The 23,560-nt window shown below is 47.1% G+C and overlaps 2 protein-coding genes across 2 annotated transcripts; one reads left to right on the top strand and one right to left on the bottom strand.

Moving 5' to 3' along the window:
* The first annotated feature begins 4,406 nt into the window (after positions 1-4,406).
* Positions 4,407-5,582, top strand: LOC136486937 (probable glutathione S-transferase GSTU6). Its single transcript, XM_066484027.1, has 2 exons — positions 4,407-4,990; positions 5,100-5,582. The coding sequence occupies exons 1-2, from the start codon at positions 4,559-4,561 to the stop codon at positions 5,463-5,465; spliced, it is 798 nt and encodes a 265-aa protein (XP_066340124.1). The 5' UTR covers positions 4,407-4,558; the 3' UTR covers positions 5,466-5,582.
* Positions 5,583-7,734: 2,152 nt separating this feature from the next.
* Positions 7,735-8,774, bottom strand: LOC136536019 (probable glutathione S-transferase GSTU6). Its single transcript, XM_066528452.1, has 2 exons — positions 8,385-8,774; positions 7,735-8,287 (listed from the first exon to the last, which is right to left on the bottom strand). Exons 1-2 carry the CDS (start codon positions 8,700-8,702, stop codon positions 7,895-7,897), a joined length of 711 nt encoding a protein of 236 aa, XP_066384549.1. The 5' UTR covers positions 8,703-8,774; the 3' UTR covers positions 7,735-7,894.
* Between the last annotated feature and the right edge of the window lie 14,786 nt (positions 8,775-23,560).

Genomic DNA, 23,560 nt, shown 5'->3' with positions numbered 1-23,560 from the left:
AATTATGAGTTATATATGTGGATTTCCTAAGTTGGAATTATTTTTCAAAAAAAACTTATTTTATAATTACTACTAATAGTATATCTCTTAAAAACATCGAAAGTTCGTCCAACACGTCTTGGTGCACGCGCCCGACCTGTCTATGTGGGTCCATCTATGTCTACGATACAAAAGAATACGGAAGATCAAGGGCGTGTTTGTTTGCATGGACGAGGGCTAGATGCAGGCCGAGCAGCTTCAGGGGGCTTTATTTGTTTGCCTGGACACGTTTTGGGCCCGGCCAGCATGCTGCTTAAAGCTGTTGGGAGCCAGACACTGGGGAAACGCCCCTCCCCTTCATTTCTCGCGGGCGTGGCTCATTTCAGCCTCTCGTGGGCTCCTTTTGGCCGTTGGCGGGTTGACGCTCCCGTCTCGCGTGCTACGCTGAAATTTCCTCTCTCCTCCCCCCTAGGGTTCACCTCTCTTATAACCCGTGCGCTTGCCTCATCCTCCCTCATCCGGTAGTGCGTGGTGGCGGCGGGGTCATAGACGGGCCTCGCGTGGCTCGCGTCGGTTGCTCCTCTCTGTCTCGCCAGCGAACGGCTGCTATTGTTTGTCATTGTCTTCTTCTTCCTCGAGACGAGCGGTGCTGCTGGTTGTTGTGTTTGTTTGCTTGGACGTGGGCCTGTGGTGGACGCTACTTTGTCCTCCCAAGCCGTCACCTTCTTCCTCTCCGGATCTACTTCCTCCTCCCCAAGCCGCCGGCTTCTTTCGTGGTTGCTTCCTCTCCGTCCCCAAAGCAAGGTGAAATCTTGAAATGTTCCTTACCTTTGACCCGATTTCGGTGGTCAAAGTGCTTATAGCGTTGTTTTTCTCGAATTTATGGTTGCCTCATGGCAGATTTGTAAGTTCTTGGTCCCAATCCATGATATTTCCATGTTTTTGTTCCGCTGTGATGATACATCTGAGTTAGGTTTTACTGTTTCACATGGTTTGAGATTGGGATCCAACTGTTGCTAGTTTATTTGGTCGATGATGTTGAGGTGGAGCCTCTGGGTGGCCGTGCTAGGCACATTGCAGTCGAGGCCATGAAGCCCTGTCCACTAGTTCCTTTTTATGTCTGCAATGTTGTGCATTTAGAGGCCAGCAAGGCATGCCTTAACCTGAAATCAAACTTTCATTCATGCATGTAGATGGATTTGCAGCAGTGGATATCTATCATGGCTTCATAGGCTGTTGCCATGGTAGTTGTCATGGTTGCCCTTGTTTTATCCAAACTGAAAAAACGTAGAGAGGAGGATAAGCACATTTGTTATGGTCCTAGGTTAGAAGCAGGTGAGCACAGGGAGAAGAACATTTCTCTCATTTACAACTCAACTGATGCTGAGTGCATATCCATACTTAGGATGCGTAGAGCACCTTTTTTTTACACTCTGCAACTTGTTTAGACAGATGGGTTTAGTTTTGGACACAATTAATTCCTTAGTTGAGGAACAAGTAGCCATGTTTCTCCATGTGGTTGGACACAATCAGAGGTTTAGAGTTGTCCATCAGAGCTTTAGAAGATCTATAGAGACAGTTAGCAGACACTTTCACCAGGTTCTATATACTATTGGGGAACTAAGGGCTGACCTGATCAAACCACCAACTGGTTCAACACATCCCAAAATCTTGGGTAGTCACAGGTGGAACCCTTTTTTCAAGGTAACTCTTGTCTACCTAGGTTCCATTGTATTGGGTTTAGGGTCTTATTTCCATAAGAGTACTTATGTTTGATCATTACTCATATGACTGTATAGGTGCAATTGATGGCACCCATGTGTTGGCAAGGGTGCCCAGGCACATGCAGGGGCCCTTCAGGGGTAGAAAAAACAACTATACACAAAATGTGATGGCAGCTGTTGATTTTGATCTCAAGTTCACATATGTTCTGTCTAGGTGGGAGGGTTCTGCCCATGATGCATTGGTTCTAGCTGATGCCATAGAGAGAGATGGGGTCTGAGTGTTCGTAAAGGTAACATCATTACACATAGCCTAATTGTTCTTAAACCTTTATGTTTTGTCTTGTAAGCCAATCCACCACTGCCTTGTAGGGAAATTCTATCTAGTGGATGCTGGTAATGTTTGTAGACCTAGGTTCCTGCCTCCTTATAGGGCTGTGAGGTACCACTTGTCTGAATATGGTCCTAGGCATAACCCTACTAATGCCAAGGAGCTGTACAACCTGAGGCAGAGCTCCCTTAGAGTGACCATTGAGAGGGCCTTTGGTTCTTTGAAGAACTGCTTTCGAATCCTAGATAACAAGCCATTTCATAAATACAAGACACAAGTGAAGCTGGTTCAGGCCTGCTGCATCTTACGCAATTGGATCCTGGGATTTGAGGTTGATCCAGTGGTCCCAACTGAAGCAGAGTGGGTTGCAAACCCTGCTTCTTCTTCTTCTTCTTCTTCCACTGGTCCACCTGTCAATGCTTTGCAGACACAAGAGGTGCCTACCACGGCATTAGTTAGGGATGCAATCTCTGATGCCATGTGGGAATCTAGGGGGGCTTCTAGGACTTAGCTGTGCATTTCATGTTCTGGTAATCTGTAATAAATTAAGGCTGCCTTGTATGGAACTAATGCTGCATTGTTGGACTTGTGTAATATTTTCTTTGTGGACACCAGTTGAGACTATGTATTGATGTTGCAAATCTGTTGTTCTCTGCTATTATGTTATACATTGTGTTTCAGCAGCTTGCTTTTCAGGTCTGCAATTTGAAGTCAACCAAATAGAGGACCAGTTTAGCAACCTCATGCAACGAAACTTTTTTTTTCCCTTTGAGCTGAGGCATTTCTACTCTACTTCCTGTGATGTCTCTTCGACTGAGGCATTTAACTATGCAACTTGTGATGTGATACAAATGGAATGCCCTACTATGGTGTATACTTCAATCTAATCACTGAGGCTATAATGCTTTTAACTGTAGACCCAATGTGTGCCTGGTATGTTGTTTTCAAAGGCAGGAACCCAGGTGTGTACACAAGCTGGACTAAATGCAGTGAGGAAGTATTGGGATACAAAGGAGCTGTGCATCGCAAGTACAGTTCATATGAGCAAGCAATTGCTGATTTCAACTCAGCTATCAACTCAATTCCTTCTTCCAAACCTTCTACATCTGCTGCTACTACAGAAACTGCAGCAACAAGCACTTCTATGAGTTACAAAACTGTATGCATTATCTTCCTTTGTGCTGTGGTTTGTGTCATGTGGATGAAGCTGAACAAGTGCAACAGCAGTTAGTAGTGGTTATTGCTTTTATTAGTTAATTTAGCATTACTAAACTGTGCTTTGTGAAGTTGTAATCTCAGTGTAACTGTTCTAAACATGTGCTATTGGATTATTTGCTCTATGCCTTCATTGTGTGCAATTATGTTGCCTCTGGTGCATGGGCAAGCTGTCCAGGCAACAAACACCATCCGAAGCCACTGTCACCCGACCCAGGCAAACAAACACAGTCCGCCTGAAACCTTGCCCAGTTGAGAAGAATGACCAAACAAGGCCATGTTGCACCTGTTGGGCCTGCCCCTGCCTACCATGGCTGGGCTGGTCCATGCAGGCCGGACACGTCCAGGCAAACAAACATAACCCAAAATAATACAGAAGCTCATTCCATCGTCGGAGCCCGCAGGGCTGCCCGGGCGTGCTTGCGTGCGTGAGTTTTTTTTATCTTTCTTTTCCTTTTTTGTTCTTTAATAACACATATTTGTAATCCGTATAATATATGTATACTTGTCTTCCTTCTCCTTTTTTCTTTTAACATATTCCCAATAATATATGTATAAATGCATATATTATATATACACATATAGACAGAGGGACATATGTAGATTTGGCATGAGTTCAACTTGTTGATCTATTTAACATCTAATGCGACCTGGTTAATTTAAACAATCTGGTACTCATTTATACACACAAAAAAAAATAGGAAAGGCTTTCATCCAAGGCATCTTTCCGCGCGCGGCTGTCTAACACTTGATCGGGTCCATCTTGTATTATTGGTTTCCTCCGTCCCGTGAAATACGGAAACAGAATATGGAAACAGGAAAGAAAACGCCATCGATCTCCACTAGAATATGGGAATAGAAAAATAAACGCATGGTCACCCAACGATATCAAGTCTATGAGATCCTTGCTCAGGCGTTGGCGTCCAATACGAATCATCCTCTACTTAGAGCTTATGCGCCCATGGCCTATCCGGTTCCGATACGAAGAACGGCTCCATGTATCCGTGTCGATACAATTTTTATTATTTTCTGCAAATCCATTGCTGTTACGCCGTTTGTAGGTGTCAACGAGAAAAGCTGTGCTCCCGTACAACGCAGGGACATTTATCTAGTATAATAAAGAATTCAGCTAAAAATAGTAAGAATTCGCTGTTATTCAAAGTCTAAAAGTTTACAGTACCTGTTGCCTTTTTTCTAAACGAGTGCACGTCATGGATGACGAACACGAACAGTGAACGTCTGAACCACGCACATGGTCACATGGACACAATCCTGACTTCCTGACGTTCCAAATCAGATCACACGATAATAAATGAACCGAATTCTGACGTTCGCAGAACGGAAGGAATACTCCTCCAAAGTTCAAAGGAACACCAGAATACTCTGTCACTCACCAGCAAAACCAATGGCTGGACGAGACGCGGACAAAGACCAGGAGCTGAAGCTGCTCGGCGTGTGGTCGAGCCCGTTCGTTATCAGGGCCCGCGTCGCGCTCAACCTCAAGGGCCTCTCCTACAGTTACGTCGAGGACGACCTCGACAGCAAGAGCGAGCTCCTCCTCGCCTCCAACCCCGTGCACAGGAAGGTGCCTGTGCTCCTCCACGACGGCAGGCCCGTCTGCGAGTCCCGGGTCATCGTGGAGTATGTCGACGAGGCCTTCCCGACCAGCGGCCCCCGCCTCCTCCCCGCCGACCCGTACCGCCGCGCCGTCGCTCGCTTCTGGGCCTCCTATGTCGATGACAAGGTACCGTGTCTTCCATCCACTTGCCCTGAAATTGCAATTGCAAATCAACTTAACTCAGATTTGGTACTGATTGACTAACCCCGGTAGCTGTGCGCGGCTTGCATTGCAGCTCTTCACCACCTGGATACCCGTATACATCGGCAGGACGAGCGAAGACAGACTCGAGGCGGCGAGGCAGGTCGTGGCCGTCCTGGAGAAGTTTGAGCAGGCGTTCGAGGAGTGCTCCGGGGGCAAGGCGTTCTTCGGCGGGGATGCTGCCGGCCTCGTGGACGTCGTGCTAGGCGGCTTCCTCGGGTGGCTGCGCGCGTCCCAGAGGATGTGCGGCGTGAGGGTTATCGACCCCGCCAAGACGCCGCTCCTGGCGGCGTGGGCGGACCGGTTCGCCGCGCTCGACGGCGTCAGGGAGGTGATACCTGACGTGCAGAGGCTGCTGGAGTATAACAAGATGAGGCGAGCTCGCCATGGACTACCATAGGTGCTGGGCCTTGGGCCATCTACCTGCCTGCATGAAAAATGCATGTCTTCCGACATTTCAATTGAAAAGCAAGCGATTGCTTTTGTGGTAAATAAAGATGCCGCAAACTTTCTCTTTCGTCAGCTCTGCGATGTCGATTTGACAGGTACATACATTTATGATGAAATGTTCTAGAGCCGATCTATAGTTCGATGGCCTACCTCACATGCCTAGGATAAAGGCCTGTTTGGACAGATTCTAGCCGGATTCTGGTTAAAAAAAATGCTGCCCGAGTCCCCCAAATGCCACGTTTGATGCCGGTCTCTCTCCCTGTGATTCTCTCCACAACGCTAATTGCACATGAACGCAGAAGCTGCAGGGAGAGAGCAGTGGGGAAAATCACTGCAGCTTCTCCCTCTGCCTGCGTCGCCCTCCTAATGTCCGCCTCCGACCGCCTCTCCTTCCTTCATCCTCGCCATCCGTGCCGGTCTCGTGTCTGCTGGCGGCCGTGCTCCCTTGCCCAGCTCCCTCCATCCTTGTCACGTCGCGTTGTCGGACCCTCCGCTGCCTCCTCTTGGTCGACCGTCGCCCCTACCTCCTCATTGGTTAAGATCTGGGCGAGAAGCACCTCCCAGCCGAGATCCGGTTGAGGGGTTGTCGTGCGCATGCCTCCTCACTAGCGACCAAGTAGGGAGGCATCTTCCTCCTCCTTTTCGGTGTGCCCCTTCCTTTGTTCTGCTTCCTCATGGCGAATTGGGAGACGGCAACCCTCGCCCCTTCTACGCAGATCCGGGTGAGCTGGCGAGGGTTCATCGTCGCACACGAGGAGGTAGAGGGGGGCATCGGCCGTGCCTCCCTACTCTGGTCCGGCGCGGAGGAGGAAGAGGGTGCAATGGTGGTTCTTCTCCCTAGAATTGGACGTGCCAAACAAGATGTCTTTTCTCCCTGTGATTATTTTAGAAATCAATGGTGAGATAAAGCAAACTTCAATTCGAAGTGTGGTGGAGATAAGTTGTCCCAAACAGGGCCTAAAGCCACTAAACAGCAACAAAAGTGCATGGTTGGAACCACTACAAAAATGATTTTAAGAGATAGTCCCATTTATTTACAATAGATGCACTTCAAAACCATCTATGTCTCCTAAAATACCTAGATAACTTCAGAGGCAGTTGCTTTATTTTGGAACCATCTCTACAAAACTAAACAGGTTTGCCTCTAAAAGTCGAAGCCCACTAGCTCATCACTATGGTTCATATAAATGTGGGACACTCATTTTTTTCTTAACCATCTGTCTCGCCCTCTCGCTCCTCTTTCTCCTCGACTCTCTCATCTCTAGCATCGCAGCAGAGGCGGCATGCCGGGCAAGGGCTTGGCGACGGCAGCACGATCGAGGGCCTGACAGCGGCATTGTGGTCGAGGGCCTAGTGGCGGCCTCTGCGGGGCTAATGGAGTGGCAACGGATATCCGTCTCTACCGACGACAACCTCTACATCCTCTTCGACGTTGACGGTGCCCACCTCCTCTCCAATCCTCTAGACATGGTGAGATCCCCATCCACCACGATGAGATCTAGCATGGATGAAAATATCCCCTTCCTCCTCTCAACGAGATCAGGTGGCGATGGCTTTGGATCCGTCCCTCCTCCGCACTCAGATGTAATGGATTTGGGTGCTCTCCCACCACTAGAGCCTACTTGGAGTGCTGTCTTGCTCGCCCTCATTGACATCACCCACACCCACCTCATCCCTACCGGCCTTGTTTCCGATGAGTCTATCCTCCCACTCTCTCGTTCAATTCGATTTGCTCCCTGTAGTGGATTCAATTCGAGTAGTATTAAAGTCGCTGATGAGATCTACATGGCGGGTTTGACGAATATGAAGTGTGAGGCTGGTGTCCGAGGTTGTCTCCAGCAGGAAGAACTTTGGTGGGTTCGACATCAGTGGGCCTCCTGACAGGCTTGCTGTGCTCACCAGGCTCGCGATGGGCTCACTGTCGACGGGCTTTTTTTTGTTTTTCTGCCTGGATTTACATAGGTGGGCATGAACTGCCATCTCTTTTGTTTGCGATTAACAGTGACCACGAAGTCTGCTCAAAAAAAAAAAAGTGACCACGAAGTAGAGGCGGGCCCCTGATATTGAGTTTTAATTACCTCTGAAAATAATGTGTTCTGTGCCAGTGATACGATAAGAAATATTGTAAGAACATTCGTTTCTCTACTTCATCGAAACCAGCATTAAAAAATCATTTCTCGAAAAAGAAGATATGCAGTTATTTCAGAGCTCTGAGGAAGTTCACACCAAAAATAATCATATTTATTGCAGAGCAGACGACTGGAACCACATAATCAGATGACAAAGTCCACCCAAGCATATTATCAATATCTAAGCTTTGAACATTATTCGGTTGGAATTTGGATCATAGCTAGCACCTTTGAACATTACAGCCTGAACTCATTCTGAACTCGCTAACTTCGCAGCGGCGGCGGCAGGGGCACGAAACTTACTGATATACTGTACCGCCAAGTCCGCCTTGGTTACCGGCACCGCCTCCTTTGCTTCTACACTCCCTCCAAACCTCTCCGCCCACGCAGCCAAGAGCGGAGTCTTGCTCGCGTTAATGATCTCCAGGCCGTCAACCCTGCGCACCGCCTCGAACCAGAACAAGAAGGAGCCGAGCACGACGTCGACGTAGCCAATGGAGTCGCCGCCGAAGAAGGCGTTGCCGCCGGAGCACTTGGTAAAGGCCACTTCCATGTGCTCGATCGCGGCAAGCGTCTCCTTCACCTTCTCCGCCCTCTCCTCCTCCGCCTGGGCCGTCACCACGCCGTACCACGCCGGGAACAGCTGCGAGAAAGGCACGCACGGTGTTTTCACGTACGATTGTAGCTAGAGAACAGAGAAGTAATTAAACGCGCGTGCGTGAGTGCATGCATGCTTATACCTTGTCGCCGGCGAAGGCTGCCCAGAAGCGAGCGGTGGCGCGCTCGTAGGGGTCGGTTGGGAGGATTGACCGGCCGGCGAACAGCTCGTCGACATACTGCAGGATGACGAGTGACTCGCAGATGGGCTTGCCGTTGTGGATGAGCACGGGCACCTTCTTGTGCACCGGGTTGGACTTGAGCAGGAGCTCACTCTTGTTGTTTAGGTCCTCGTCGACGTACTCGTAACTCACTCCTTTCATGTTCAGCGCCATGCGCACGCTGACCACGAATGGGCTCAGCGGCAGGCCGAGGAGCTTAAGATCCTCCTTGCCCGCCATTGTTTTCTTCTCTCGATATTTTCGTCTACTGCTCTACTGGCTCTTGGCTTGTAGTACTAATACTAACTAGCTAGTCCTATCTTGCTCCGAGTCTCTGCAAGACTAGCCTCACAGTACGGGCGTCTAATCGTCTATATAGGCGTCACGCATGACGCATATAGTTGGTCAGAGCTGTACCCCGAAAAGGACAGGGGAGCATCGTGGTCAAATTAAGAAAGAACATTGCAGCACTACTTTTCGAAAACGAATCCAAATTAAAGGGGATGGTTACTTTTCTTAGGATGAACAAGGCGTGGCTGCTATGTGATTGACTGACGACCATGCTGGCGTCACCGAACAACACTACGCCAGAAAACAACAAAGACACACGTCCACTAGAGACGCTGGTCTGCAACCGTCATAAAAAAAAATACTAAAGAGCCGTCTCTGAAATATTAGTCCGCAGCCGCACATCCGAATACCCAACTGTGATAACACAATATTGGAGACACGTCTTCACGTAAGCCGTCTCTAAGGTATTAGCGACATGTGTTGTCGAGGCCCGTCTATTCGATAAATTAGATCAGAGATGGTTTATGATTCTGAGACGCATTCTTTTCATTACCCGTCTGCTCTAAAATGCATATCAGAGATGACTAGTAAGTCAGAGATGGTTTCGGTTGTAGCCCATCTTTTTCCTGAAAAACATCGGTCACGGTGTGGGATATCAGCCGTCAGTGTCATATCAAAGACGGCTCTCTTGTGCTAGACGATATCATCCCTAAAAAAGAAACCGACTCGCGATCTCTCGCGCGGTTAATTGGGTGTACTACTGCTCACTGGATCGGGGTCGATGAGCTCTAGCTATTTTGATTCCCTATCGACCTAGCTAGCTAGCAACTATAGCCTAGATATATTGCGCGCGGGGGGCGCACACACGGGGCTGGCGGCGGCGCGCGGCGCTGAAAGGTCCTAATGGCTAGAGGGGGTGAATAGATTATTAAAAATTTCTACAACAACACTTAAGCCAAGTGGTTAGACAATTATGAGACGAAGCAAGTATTGCGCTGGCCTACTCAAAATGCAAGCCTCCTATCCACAATTCTAGTTGTTATGATCTCTATTTCACACAAGAGGCTAAGTCACTACTTTCTAAGTTAGTGAGCTCTCAAAGACAAACTAAAGAGCCTCACTAACCAAACTAGACAAGACACAAGCTAGCTCTCAAAACTAGTTACACTAAAGAGATTAGCTATACTAGGAATGTAAATACACAAGTGAGGTAGTGCGTTATACCACCGTGGCAAGAGATATACAATCAATCACAAGAGAATCCCGAAGACAATGATGACACAATGATTTATCCCCGAGGTTCACTTGCTTGCCAGCAAGCTACGTCCTCGTTGTAGCGATTCACCCACTTGGAGGTTCACGCGCTAATAGGCATCACATGCCTAACCCGTAATCGGGTGCCGCACAACCAACACAAGATGGGGATCCACAAGCTACGAGCAATCCACTAGAGTACATTTTGGCTCTCTGCTGGGGAAAGGTAAAGAACCCCTCACAATCACCACGATCGGAGCCGGAGACAATCAGCTTCCTCCGCTCGACGATCATCGCTGCACCAAGCCGTCTAGGTGGCGGCAACCACCAAGAGTAACAAGCGAAATCCACAGCAAAATACGATTACCAACTGTCTCTAGATGCAATCACTCGAAGAAATGCACTTGGATGCTCTCCAATCTCACCAAATGATGAATCAATCAAGTAAGATGAGTGAGAGAGGAATGGCTAGGCTCACTAGGGTGCATTCTCAATAAAAATGGCCAAGAGAGTGAGCAAGAGCCAGCCACATACCTTAAATAGGGAGCCCCAACGAATAGAGGCGTTGGCGCCCAGACTGGGCAGATTTAGGGGCGACCAGAAGCACCGGTCGATCTGACCGGATGCACGCTCACTAGCGTCCGGTCGTTGGATTTTTGCCACGCGTCCCCTGCTTGAATGTCAGCCACGCGATCCCAATGGCTCTTTGCCGCTCGCGCATCACTTAAGTGGCGACCAGACGCACTCCCACGATGATAGGATGTGCCGCTGTCGTGTCAGGTTAGGCACGCGCCCCGTGCCCCTGAAGCACAAGACTGGACATGCCGCTCGAACACCTAACACACCCCGACCAGCGTCAGATCAGTTCCAGTAAGGTTCTCGAGCCACAAAAACGCAACCGAACGCGTCCGCTCCACCATGACCAGACGTAGGCAGAGTCTGGTCCCTTCTGTCCTCGCACAATATGCTTACATCAGCGTATGTCACCTCTGACTGGACGCAGGGCCTGCGCGTCCGGTCCTCTCCTCGTGCCAGCATTTGGTCATAGAACGACGCCGCGCCCTTCTCTACCTTGATGACCGAACTCACAAGACCAGCGTCCGGTCACTACGTGGCCAGAGTCCGGTCGATCAAAAACTCCTCCTTTTGATCTCTAACTTCTCCACCCTTGCACAAATGTGCCAACCACCAAGTGTATCGCCTTGTGCACGTGTGTTAGCATATTTTCACAAGCATTTTTAAGGGTGTTAGCACTCACTAGAATCTGAATGCATATGCAATGAGTTAGAACATCTAGTGGCACTTTGATAACCATATTTCACGACAAGTTTCACCCCCCTTAATAGTACGTCTATCTATCCTAAATGTGATCACACTCATTAAGTGTCTTGATCACCAAAACAAAATGACCATATGGATATCACCTTTCCCTTGAGCCCATTTTGTTTTTCTCTTTCTTCTTTTCCAAGTCCAAAGCTTGATCATCATCACATGTCCAACACCATCACCTTGGACTTCAGTTGCTCCACCACTTGGATTGGTACTAACCTATCTCATATACTCTTTAGAGCCAAAGGTTAGCACCTAGGGTTTCATCAATTCACCAAAACCAAACTAGAGCTTTCAGGCGCACGGGGCGCACGGCAGCGCACACGTGGAGCTAGCTGGCTAGGTCTCCAACCGGCCATAGGTTGTGGGTCGCCCGCGACGTCGATCGATCGATCTTATTTAGGTACCCCTGGTTACAACTCTATCTCTTGCTTTGAATGCATTCGATCTGTTGTTTGTCTGCACTCTAGCTCTTGTAGATCGATAATTTGTTCCCCTTCTCTAGTAGGTCTAATATCCTAATTAAGAATCTGCTATAATATCTGATTGCTCTTGATCGGTCGATGATCTTTGACGTCTTTCTTCATGTTCGTAGCAATAATTAACTACTTGTATATATAGTTAATAGATTAAGAATACGTATGCAAGTACTAACACATATTTTATATATACAACAACAACAACAAAGCCTTTAAGTCCCAAACAAGTTGGGGTAGGCTAGAGTTGAAACCCAAGGTTCAGGCTCGTGGATAGCTATTTTCCAAGCACTCCTATCTAAGGCTAAGTCTTTGAGAATATTCCATCCTTTCAAGTCTCCTTTTATTGCCTCTACCCAAGTCAACTTCGGTCTTCCTCTGCCTCTCTTCACGTTACTATCCTGGCTTAGGATTCCACTATGCACCGGTGCCTCTGGAGGTCTCCGTTGGACATGTCCAAACCATCTCAATCGATGTTGGACAAGCTTTTCTTCAATTGGTGCTACCCCTAATCTATCATGTATATCATCGTTCCGAACTCGATCCCTTCTTGTATGATTGCAAATCCAACGCAACTTACGCATTTCCGCGACACTTATCTATTGAACATATCATCTTTTCATAGGCCAAAATTCTACACCATACAACATAGCAGGTCTAATCGTTGTCCTATAAAACTTGCCTTTTGGCTTCTGTGGTACCCTTTTGTCACATAGGACACCAGATGCTTGGTGCCACTTCATCCACCCTGCTTTGATTCTATGGCTAACATCTTCATCAATATCCCCATCTCTCTATAGCATTGATCCTAAATATCGAAAGGTATCCTTCCTAGGCACTACTTGACCTTCCAAACTAATATCTTCCTCCTCTCGAGTAGTAGTGCCGAAGTCACATCACATATACTCAGTTTTAGTTCTATTGAGTCTAAAACCTTTGGACTCCAAAGTCTCCCGTCATAACTCTAGTTTCTGATTCACTCCTGTCCGACTTTCATCAACTAGCACTACATCGTCCGTGAAAAGCATACACCAAGGGATGTCCCCTTGTATGTCCCTTGTGACCTCATCCATCACTAAGGCAAACAGATAAGGGCTCAAAGCTGTGGCAGAACCGCCTAATTCAATGCCTCACAGGAGTGCTTGTCTTCCATTAGACACTAAGCACTCGAGAAAGAACACTAAATTACTCGGTTCCGTCGGGCACACCCTAGGAGAGAACCCAAAAATCCACATTTTTGCCACCAGGATCACAAATGAGAGAATAAAGCTTACATCATTCGTAACCATTTCTTACATCACTTTTAATACAACATCAGAGTATAATATTTATTAATATAACAGCGGAATAAAATCATACTATCAGAATTATAAACAATCTAATTGAACAACGGAATAGAAACATGTGAACAGAGTTATAGTGGAACTAAATATCTATTCATGACATGATGAAGTATTGACATATAAACTACGACAACAAATTATGAAACTTTCCTTTATAAAACATTTGGTGAGAGTTATAAATAAAAACTACGATCGTAGCATAAAGGAAATCCTCTCTGAGCCCACCAGGAGGAATCCACACACAAAGGTCAGCTTTTAGCCTCCACCTGTCACCTTCAATAGGGGGAATAAAACCCTGAGTACTCAGTTGTACTCAGCAAGACTAACCCGACATGAGAAAAGAAAGGACTCCAAGGATATGCAAGGCCATCTGGCTTGTGGGTTGCATTTGCAGGAAGCATTACTAAGTGTCCGTCCTTATATTTGATTTTTATTAATAGCCGCATTAGTTCATTAACTAACCATTCTATGTAAGCACATGTGCTACTTTTCAAGTAGGTGGTAAGCAATCAGATTTCCTTTGTCCATCTTCCATCTTTTATCTTTCAGTTCTTACTACGATGCTAAACCGCAGACAAGCCATACCAGATCGCCCGGCGATTCATGAATCAATGCCCCCAGCTGGGTACCCCGAAAACACACGCCCCGCTTGTACCCCGGGCACAAGCAGGACCAACCCATCACTCTCCTGTCTCGGGTGTTCAGGTCCCCGTCCAAACTTGGACTCCAAGCCCCCACTCCTGAGTCCCAGACTCAGTGCGGTGCAAGGACCTCCACCACCCTGCCTCCCATCAGTCGGTCCAGAAAGAGCCGGATCCGCGACAAGAGAGCAACAAGTCTTCCAAGCGCCCATATACAAGTATGTGCTCGGGATAATAAGTCTGTGACCTACCTAGAGTCTTATGCAATGATTGGTCCTTAATCGACTAGACAGGGAAAGCAGTGTAACCAAGTCATGCCCCGTATCCATGGCGACACAACCTCTTACACCCACCAATACCCAAACCGTATCCATGTCCGGCCACCATATTTCCTTTCCACTATTTTATATATTCCAAGTGATAATCATATAGTAACATAGTTCCTATATCTCGCGAGTGACAGGCAATCACTAGACTTCTACCGGAGTCCTATAGCATAGCAATCTACATGATCCTGTCATACTAGTAAGACTCATAGGATAAAGATATATTTATGCAAGTGGGTTTCATTCAACTCCTTAAAACTTAATGCACAAATATAATTTAAACTGTAGAAAGTAGGGGTTATGCATCGGAGCTTGTCTGGGTAAGATATATATAAAAAGTTAGTATCTGCATCTTCAAATCATCCACCATCAACTAAATAACAAGCCCATTGCATCATCTCCTAGAGAGAATACCATCACACCATCTTCGGATTCCCAATCATCCTTCAATTGATCCGTCGATCCATCATCGTACCTATATGAGATGCAATGCGATGCAAATGCAAAAATGTAATTAATCAACTGCAATCGTGACTCGTAAAGTACGACGTATGCCTCTCGAGTTAACGAGCTAGTTCTAACGATGATCATACTTATCTATGTATCCCTGTTGGCGAATAAGACGTTATTTCCCAATAATTGTTTTAGTTATACAAACCTGAGTTACTTCTTTATCCTATTTTATTAATTTAATCTTTATTCACAAAAGGACTTTATTATCTATTTAGCAAACTAATCATTACGGAGCTACAAAAATTAAAGTGAGCAGCTAATATTGCTAGAAACCTACTATAAAGATTTCAGACCCAATACTATTATCCATTTATCCCAGCAATTCCTATAAGTTTATATTTTACTATATTAATTTAATTATATAGCTCCCAATAATATTATCCAACTACGTGAACAAAATCTACTAACAGGTAGCCCATGATTTTAGGAACTCAACAAAACTGGTTTCACTATTTTTGGATCCCTAGACTATTCTATACTGATTTTATAATTTTTATTCCTGAGACTAAATTAGCAATCGCTTAGAACTAAAGGGCCAACAGACATCAGCCGGCCCAGTGGCCCGTTCGGCCAGGCCCAGCGGCGGGCAGGCGATGGCCTAGGCGACTGGGCGTGCGGGGGCCCAGCGGACGCCGTGGCCCAAACGCAGATCACAGCGCTGGCGGCCCAACAGCCAGCCCACGCGGCCAAAGCAGCCTAGGCGGGCGACCAATCGGCCGGCCCAGCACGGCGCAAGCCGGCGAGTGCGGCGTGGCCCAGCTCGTGAGTAGGCCAGCGGCGGCAGCGCAGGCGCAAGCACGAGCAGCGCAGCCCAGCGCACGGCAGGCTGGCGTGGACAAGTGCGCGCGCAGCGGCCTAGCAGTGCGGCAGGTGCGCAGGAGCAGCGCGAGCGCTGGCAGCAGTGAGGGCGGCGTGGCCCAGCAGCGAGCGCGGCCCAGCGGCGTGGAAGCAGGCCAGCGGCGGCAGCGCAGCAATGGCCCGAGCGCAGCATAGCAGCAGCAGCAGGCCGAGCGAGGCAGCGAACCGGCCGGCCCACGACGTATTTCAAATGTATTGACTGATTAATTTTCCTACACGAAAGCGGCTCTAAAATGGGTGTGATGCAGGGATGACATCATGCCGATGTCAACAAGCTAACAACAACAGTACGCACCTCCGGCTGCTCTGCTTTCTTGCTCGGACGCGGTGCGGTGGAGTTCGTTGGCGCTGCTACTAGCTCGATGTCGAATAGCGCGATGGGAGTATGGCTAACTGGAAAAATGGTGGAGTGCTGCTAGGCTACTTTGTAGAGGCGACCGCGTTCGGAACTTAAAACGGCCGATGATGACAAAACTTGTATTGCCTCTCCAACATCGTACTACCGCACAGTGACGAGTTAGGCACCGACTTGTACTCTCATTCATCCTTCACACGTGCACGAAATTAAGGATGGGCCAGTACAATGGTTTGGCCGGCCACCGTCCAACGCAACGTGACGACAACTCTGCGTGGCTTTGCGTGCAAACATGAAAGCAAGAGTATATATGTATGTATGTATATATATATATATGGATCGTTCTATTTATTAATGGATTTTATTTTATTTATAAAAGTTGCTTTTCCCGCTTAAGCTAATAGAACAAACCGTTCACTATTTATTTGTCAGGATTATCGTTCGATATTTCTAAACATTCTTGCGCACTGAAATTTACCCTGGATGTTGATTCGAGTCCACAAAGCTAGGTCGCACAGGATTCGTTCATTGCATCAAGTACGTTTTTAAATTGAAAACCCGATAAACCTGTTTTTGAAATTTTTACTTAGGTCTAAAATGTGGTGCTAAACAAGATCGTAACACTGGGTGTTACAATCAACCCCCCTTAAAAAGAATCTCGTCCCAAGATTCGAAGCAAGAACCAAAAGAGGGGAAACGTGATTACATTTCATAGATTGGGGATTACACGAAAGATTACATGGCTTTGAATACTAAACCACACAGGGATCTAGGGATACATGGTTAAGAGCAACTTGGTATAACCGAGAACTACTCCAGAAGTCGAGATAGACGAGGACAATGGAGAAACAACAAGATAATGAGTATCCAAAACATGGTGTAGGTCCAACAGATCCAGAAACAGTCGACTGAGAAGTAAAACATCGTGAACCCTAAGATTGACTATCAAAAGGGAACTTGAACTTCTTCGATGAACTGGATCCCTCCTTCTCATATCACACCACACCCTCAGACTGACGAACCTAACTTCACAACGACAACTAGATTTTGTAGCTCTACTGTGAATGTGAGAGAAATGGGGGTGAAGAAGAAGAGCAAGGACCAAGGGTTACTTATAGTGGCGAATGGAGATGGAAAGCAACACACCGGAGGCGGATGAGGCGAGGATGGGATACACAGACAATTCATGTGGTGGGGATAAACATGGCCATGGTGCGCTCCTTGCATAAGCGAGCGGATGGGAAATAAAAGAGAGGAGATAGGAGGGTGCGCTCGATGAGGAAGGCGTGCGGGCGAACGTGTCCCCAAAAAGAAGAAAGAAGGGAAGGGAAATGGGGGGGTCTGGTACGATGAATGACGGTGTGGGGTAGAGAGCCGACCGGACGCCAGGAAAAGAAAAAAACGCACAGTGTACAAGGATGGCGAGTGCGGCACGATGCCGTGGCCATGCAAAAATGGGGAGCTAAGGACCCGATACAGACAGCGTTCGTAGGGCACATAGCGAAATGACCTAGCATGCGTAGCGCGGTCAACTAAAATAGGGCTTGGGACATGACATCCACTCAGGCTTTACAATTACTCCCGACTATCCACTGCTAACTTTCCTTTACTACTCTTCTTTCTCTTTCCTTTACTCGACCACATCTATCTTTCGTGTAGACTGAGACCACGTCATACTTTCTTCCTCCAAAACCATCTCCTTTTTGTTTACTAGAGAGAACACTTCTGCATCAACCCGTTGTGGATTTCTCTTTTGAACACCCGAATATTTCTAAGGAGAATATTTTGTGTCAAAAATGATATGGCGGTGTAACTTGGTAAAGGTACTTGGTCAACAACCTCGATACCAGCGCATGCCGAGCAGCATCACCATGTGGCAGCTGTTCTACAAGGAGCCCTCGGTGTCATCGCGGCACCATAAGTTATTAACCAGGCAACTACTACCAACTTATACGCCACGAAGGCAGTGTGGTCATAGACCACAGAATAAGAGGAGTATTGCAAGGGAAAATTCAAACAGCAAAGGTTCCCTTCACAACAAGGGACAAGGAATTTCAAATCCAACGGCGGATTTGATTTAAAGAGACTCAAGTGTTCTGTTGGGACATCCACAATTAGTCAATATAGTGTCCAATATTATCCGATCATGTCTGGTTTGCTGATATCTGAACGCCTACTTCTCTTGTAACCTGCTAAATATCTCCCTTGACAAATTTAAGCACGGCTAGCGAAACTAAAGTAGACGAACACAATAAACACAGCGAAATAAACAAAATGCATATTCCAAATGGTCTTATAGGGTACATCATACAGCATTCAGGCTCTGATTCATGACACAGCATTCACCTTCCCTACTGGCGGACGATCTCAACAACTATGGACGAACAACAACGGCAAGAATACAATACCGGAGGACAGTGACGAAAAGCACTACTACTACAGGTACAACATCCCAAGGCTACTAATCTACATCTTCTCGTGGCAATGGCTGAGTGAGAGGAACCAAGGGTTTGACTTCTGACACTTCCGAGGGTGGAGGTGCTGGTGGTGCTGCATCACCGGTTCTTCTTCTCTCTGGTGGGTGGATAGGGATCCCTTCCAAGATCGGGGCATCCTGCCCTTCAGCAGCCAACATCCTCTGCTCGGCCCTGGTGAAAAGATAGGCCACCCATAGCTGATGGATATGCCGATCTTCAGCCTCCTTCAGAGCTTCCTCCATGGCAGCCTCCTGGCTCTTAGTAGCTGTAGCACTGGCATGCGCTTCGGCAAGCTGCACCTAGAGCATCATGTTGAAGATCTCAGCTTCCTCGGCACGCCGAAGGCACGCCTTCAGCTCCAAGGCTTGCCGGTCATACTGCTCATCCAAAGCAAGCAGGTACGTCGTCAAGTACACCATGGTTGGACTGTCCTCTTGCGCATCCTGCCCTTGCAAAGCCTCCATGCGAGCCTTCCATGCCCGTCGATTCTTGTCCAAAGGTGGAAAAAACTCATGGGGGTACGGGCAATGGGCTCTTCATAGATCTGGCAGAGGTGCCACAAGGCTTTGCGGGCCACAACCTGGTAGGTGTCGATGAAGCTACACCTGGTTGCGGTCACACTCTAGGCTTCAGTGATGTCGGGGAACTCTTCACTCTTCCCAATGTAGATGGTAACCTCACACCAATCGGTGCCATGCATCTCATACTCATGGCCCTCATACTCGGGACGATCTTTGACTCCGAGCTTTTGCAGGGTGGCATGCAGGATTTTGGGAAAACCCTCAACATTCAGGCAGTAGGTACTAACCCAGGCTCTTGCCATCTCTGGCGGAGGTTGCAAGGAAGGCTGAGCGAAAAGCTGGCTCAAGGAAAAGCTAAACGGCTAAAGTGCACCGAGTGGTGGTACCAAAGGCTAAGCCAGGCTCTACTTATAAAGGCAGAGCGCTTAGTGATCCTGGCACGGTCCACAAGGGTTCCCGCGCGGGGTCACTATGACGAATCGACTAAATTCTGCGCGTTCGAGGTGGGCGACATGCGATGCTATTACTGACTAGTACAACTATAGGGCAAGGGTCCGACAAGAGCACAGAAAAGGGGTACGGGGAGACGTGGGTCACGACCAACGCCAACCACGAGCGAACGCGAAACACGAAGCCACATTGCTGACCTAACTCTAGAATAGGAATAAGTTAGCCATGCACAATACGACACGCGTGACACCTATGGATGGCGTATCTGCAAATAATACGAGCGCTACAATGCACAAACAGGATATGCATGGATGCACGTCCTATGCGTCCTTCCACTGTTGCCACATATAGGGCAACTGTTCTTAGATTTTTGGCACATCGATCTCTCCCTGTAGCTAGTCGATACTATCGAACTATGCTCGGGTCAATGTACCTGCAGAAACTTGATTAACCCTATCTAAGTCAGCAAAGTGCCATCTATCCTGGATACATAACCATAGTAATAGGGCTTACATATATAACTTCGCATAAAAACGTCCTAACTTTTTGAAAGAATTTGTTGTCAAATTTTAGTTTAGAAAAGGTTTTTGAAGCTGTATTTCCTCATTTGCGCGCTCTGATACCACCTGTGGCAGAACCGCCTAATTTAATGCCTCAAAGGAGTGCTTGTCTTTCATTAGACACTAAGCACTCGAGGAAGAACACTAAATTACTCGGTTCCGTCGGGCACACCCTAGGAGAGAACCTAAAAATCCACATTTTTGCCACCAGGATCACAAATGAGAGAATAAAGCTTACATCATTCGTAACCATTTCTTACATCACTTTTAATACAACATCAGAGTATAATATTTATTAATATAACAGTGGAATGAAATCATACTATCAGAATTATAAACAATCTAATTGAACAACGGAATAGAAACATGTTAACAGAGTTATAGTGGAACTAAATATCTATTCATGACATGATGAAGTATTGACATATAAACTACGACAACAAATTATGAAACTTTCCTTTATAAAACATTTGGTGAGAGTTATAAATAAAAACTACGATCGTAGCATAAAGGAAATCCTCTCTGAGCCCACCAGGAGGAATCCACACACAAAGGTCAGCTTTTAGCCTCCACCTGTCACCTTCAACAGGGGGAATAAAACCCTGAGTACTCAGTTGTACTCAGCAAGACTAACCCGACATGAGAAAAGAAAGGACTCCAAGGATATGCAAGGCCATCTGGCTTGTGGGTTGCATTTGCAGGAAGCATTACTAAGCGTGCGTCCTTATATTTGATTTTTATTAATAGCCGCATTAGTTCATTAACTAACCATTCTATGTAAGCACATGTGCTACTTTTCAAGTAGGTGGTAAGCAATCAGATTTCCTTTGTCCATCTTCCATCTTTTATCTTTCAGTTCTTACTATGATGCTAAACCGTAGACAAGCCATACCAGATCACCCGGCAATTCATGAATCAATGCCCCCAGCTGGGTACCCCGAAAACACACGCCCCGCTTGTACCCCGGGCACAAGCAGGACCAACCCATCACTCTCCTGTCTCGGGTGTTTAGGTCCCCGTCCAAACTTGGACTCCAAGCCCCCACTCCTGAGTCCCAGACTCAGTGCGGTGCAAGGACCTCCACCACCCTGCCTCCCATCAGTCGGTCCAGAAAGAGCCGGATCCGCGACAAGAGAGCAACAAGTCTTCCAAGCGCCCATACACAAGTATGTGCTCGGGATAATAAGTCTGTGACCTACCTAGAGTCTTATGCAATGATCGGTCCTTAATCGACCAGACAGGGAAAGCAGTGTAACCAAGTCATGCCCCGTATCCACGGCGATACAACCTCTTACACCCACCAATACCCAAACCGTATCCATGTCCGGCCACCATATTTCCTTTCCACTATTTTATATATTCCAAGTGATAATCATATAGTAACATAGTTCCTATATCTCACGAGTGACAGGCAATCACTCGACTTCTACCGGAGTCCTATAGCATAGCAATCTACATGATCCTGTCATACTAGTAAGACTCATAGGATAAAGATATATTTATGCAAGTGGGTTTCATTCAACTCCTTAAAACTTAATGCACAAATATAATTTAAACTGTAGAAAGTAGGGGTTATGCATCGGAGCTTGTCTGGGTAAGATATATATAAAAAGTTAGTATCTGCATCTTCAAATCATCCACCATCAACTAAATAACAAGCCCATTGCATCATCTCCTAGAGAGAATACCATCACACCATCTTCGGATTCCCAATCATCCTTCAATTGATCCGTCGATCCATCATCGTACCTATATGAGATGCAATGCGATGCAAATGCAAAAATGTAATTAATCAACTGCAATCGTGACTCGTAAAGTACGACGTATGCCTCTCGAGTTAACGAGCTAGTTCTAACGATGATCATACTTATCTATGTATCCATGTTGGCGAATAAGACGTTATTTCCCAATAATTGTTTTAGTTATACAAACCCGAGTTACTTCTTTATCCTATTTTATTAATTTAATCTTTATTCACAAAAGGACTTTATTATCTATTTAGCAAACTAATCATTACGGAGCTACAAAAATTAAAGTGAGCAGCTAATATTGCTAGAAACCTACTATAAAGATTTCAGACCCAATACTATTATCCATTTATCCCAGCAATTCCTATAAGTTTATATTTTACTATATTAATTTAATTATATAGCTCCCAATAATATTATCCAACTACGTGAACAAAATCTACTAACAGGTAGCCCATGATTTTAGGAACTCAACAAAACTGGTTTCACTATTTTTGGATCCCTAGACTATTCTATACTGATTTTATAATTTTTATTCCCGAGACTAAATTAGCAATCGCTTAGAACTAAAGGGCCAACAGACATCAGCCGGCCCAGTGGCCCGTTCGGCCAGGCCCAGTAGTGGGTAGGCGGTGGCCTAGGCGGATGGGCGTGTGGGGGCCAGCGGAGGCCATGGCCCAAACGCAGATCACAGCGCTGGCGGCCCAGTAGCCAGCCCACGCGGCCAAAGCAGCCTAGGCGGGCGACCAATCGGCCGGCCCAGCGCGGCGCAAGCCGGCGAGTGCGGCGCGGCCCAGCGTGCGAGCAGGCCAGCGGCGGCAGTGTAGGCGCAAGCATGAGCAGCGCAGCCCAGCGCGCGACAGGCTGGCATGGATGAGTGCGCGCGCGCGGCCTGGCAGCGGCAGCGGCCCAGCGCGGGCGAGTGCGCGCGTGGCCTGGCAGCGGCAGCGGCCCAGCAGTGCGGCAGGCAAGTGAGAGCGGCGCGAGCGCTGGCAGCAGCGAGGGTGGCCCAGCAGCGGCAGTGCAGCAATGGGCCGAGCGCAGCATAGCAGCAGCAGCAGGCCGAGCGAGTCAACGAACCGGCCGGCCCACGACGTATTTCAAATGTATTGACTGATTAATTTTCCTACACGAAAGCGGCTCTAAAATGGGTGTGACGCAGGGATGACATCATGCCGATGTCAACAAGCTAACAACAACAGTACGCACCTCCGGCTGCTCTGCTTTTTTGCTCGGACGCGGTGCGGTGGAGTTTGTCAGCGCTGCTACTAGCTCGATGCCGAATAGCGCGATGGGAGTATGGCTAACTGGAAAAATGGTGGAGGGCTACTAGGCTACTTTGCAGAGGCGATCGCGTTCGAAACTTAAAACGGCCGGTGATGACGAAACTTGCATTGCCTCCCCAACATTGTACTACCAAACAGTGATGAGTTAGGCACCGACCTGTACTCTCATTCATCCTTCACACATGCACGAAATTAAGGATGGGCCAGTACAATGGTTTGGCCGGCCACCATCCAACACAACGTGATGACAACTCTGCGTGGCTTTGCGTGCAAACATGAAAGCAAGAGCAAATTCACATGCAAGCGTTCATTAGCCTTTTTGTTTAAATAAAAATCCATTTAGGACACCAAATAATATAACGTGACATGCAATGTAACATTCATTTCATACTTATCAACATAAACCCGGGATCGTTCTATTTATTAATGGATTTTAATTTATTTATAAAAGTTGCTTTTCCCGCTTAAGCTAATAGAACAAACCGTTAACTATTTATTTGTCAGGATTATCGTTCGATATTTCTAAACATTCTTACACACTGAAATTTACCCTAGACGTTGATTCGAGTCCACAAAGCTAGGTTGCACAGGATTCGTTCATCGCATCAAGTACGTTTTTAAATCGAAAACCCGAGAAACCTGTTTTTGAAATTTTTACTTAGGTCTAAAA

Source organism: Miscanthus floridulus, chromosome 1, assembly GCF_019320115.1.
Source record: "Miscanthus floridulus cultivar M001 chromosome 1, ASM1932011v1, whole genome shotgun sequence".
Classification (NCBI taxonomy): Eukaryota; Viridiplantae; Streptophyta; class Magnoliopsida; order Poales; family Poaceae; genus Miscanthus; species Miscanthus floridulus.
Note: the sequence above shows the minus strand (reverse complement) of the source record. Positions and strands in the feature narration are given on the sequence as shown.

What these genes read in the sequence shown, in the direction of transcription:
- LOC136536019 (XM_066528452.1), bottom strand. Translation starts at nt 8,702, where the DNA reads ATGGCGGGCAAGGAGGATCTTAAGCTCCTCGGCCTGCCGCTGAGCCCA. An exon ending in CAGCCTTCGCCGGCGACAAG is followed by an intron (nt 8,288 to 8,384) that starts GTATAAGCATGC and finishes CCTTTCTCGCAG; the next exon opens with CTGTTCCCGGCGTGGTACGG.
- LOC136486937 (XM_066484027.1), top strand. Translation starts at nt 4,559, where the DNA reads ATGAACCGAATTCTGACGTTCGCAGAACGGAAGGAATACTCCTCCAAA. An exon ending in CCTCCTATGTCGATGACAAG is followed by an intron (nt 4,991 to 5,099) that starts GTACCGTGTCTT and finishes CTTGCATTGCAG; the next exon opens with CTCTTCACCACCTGGATACC.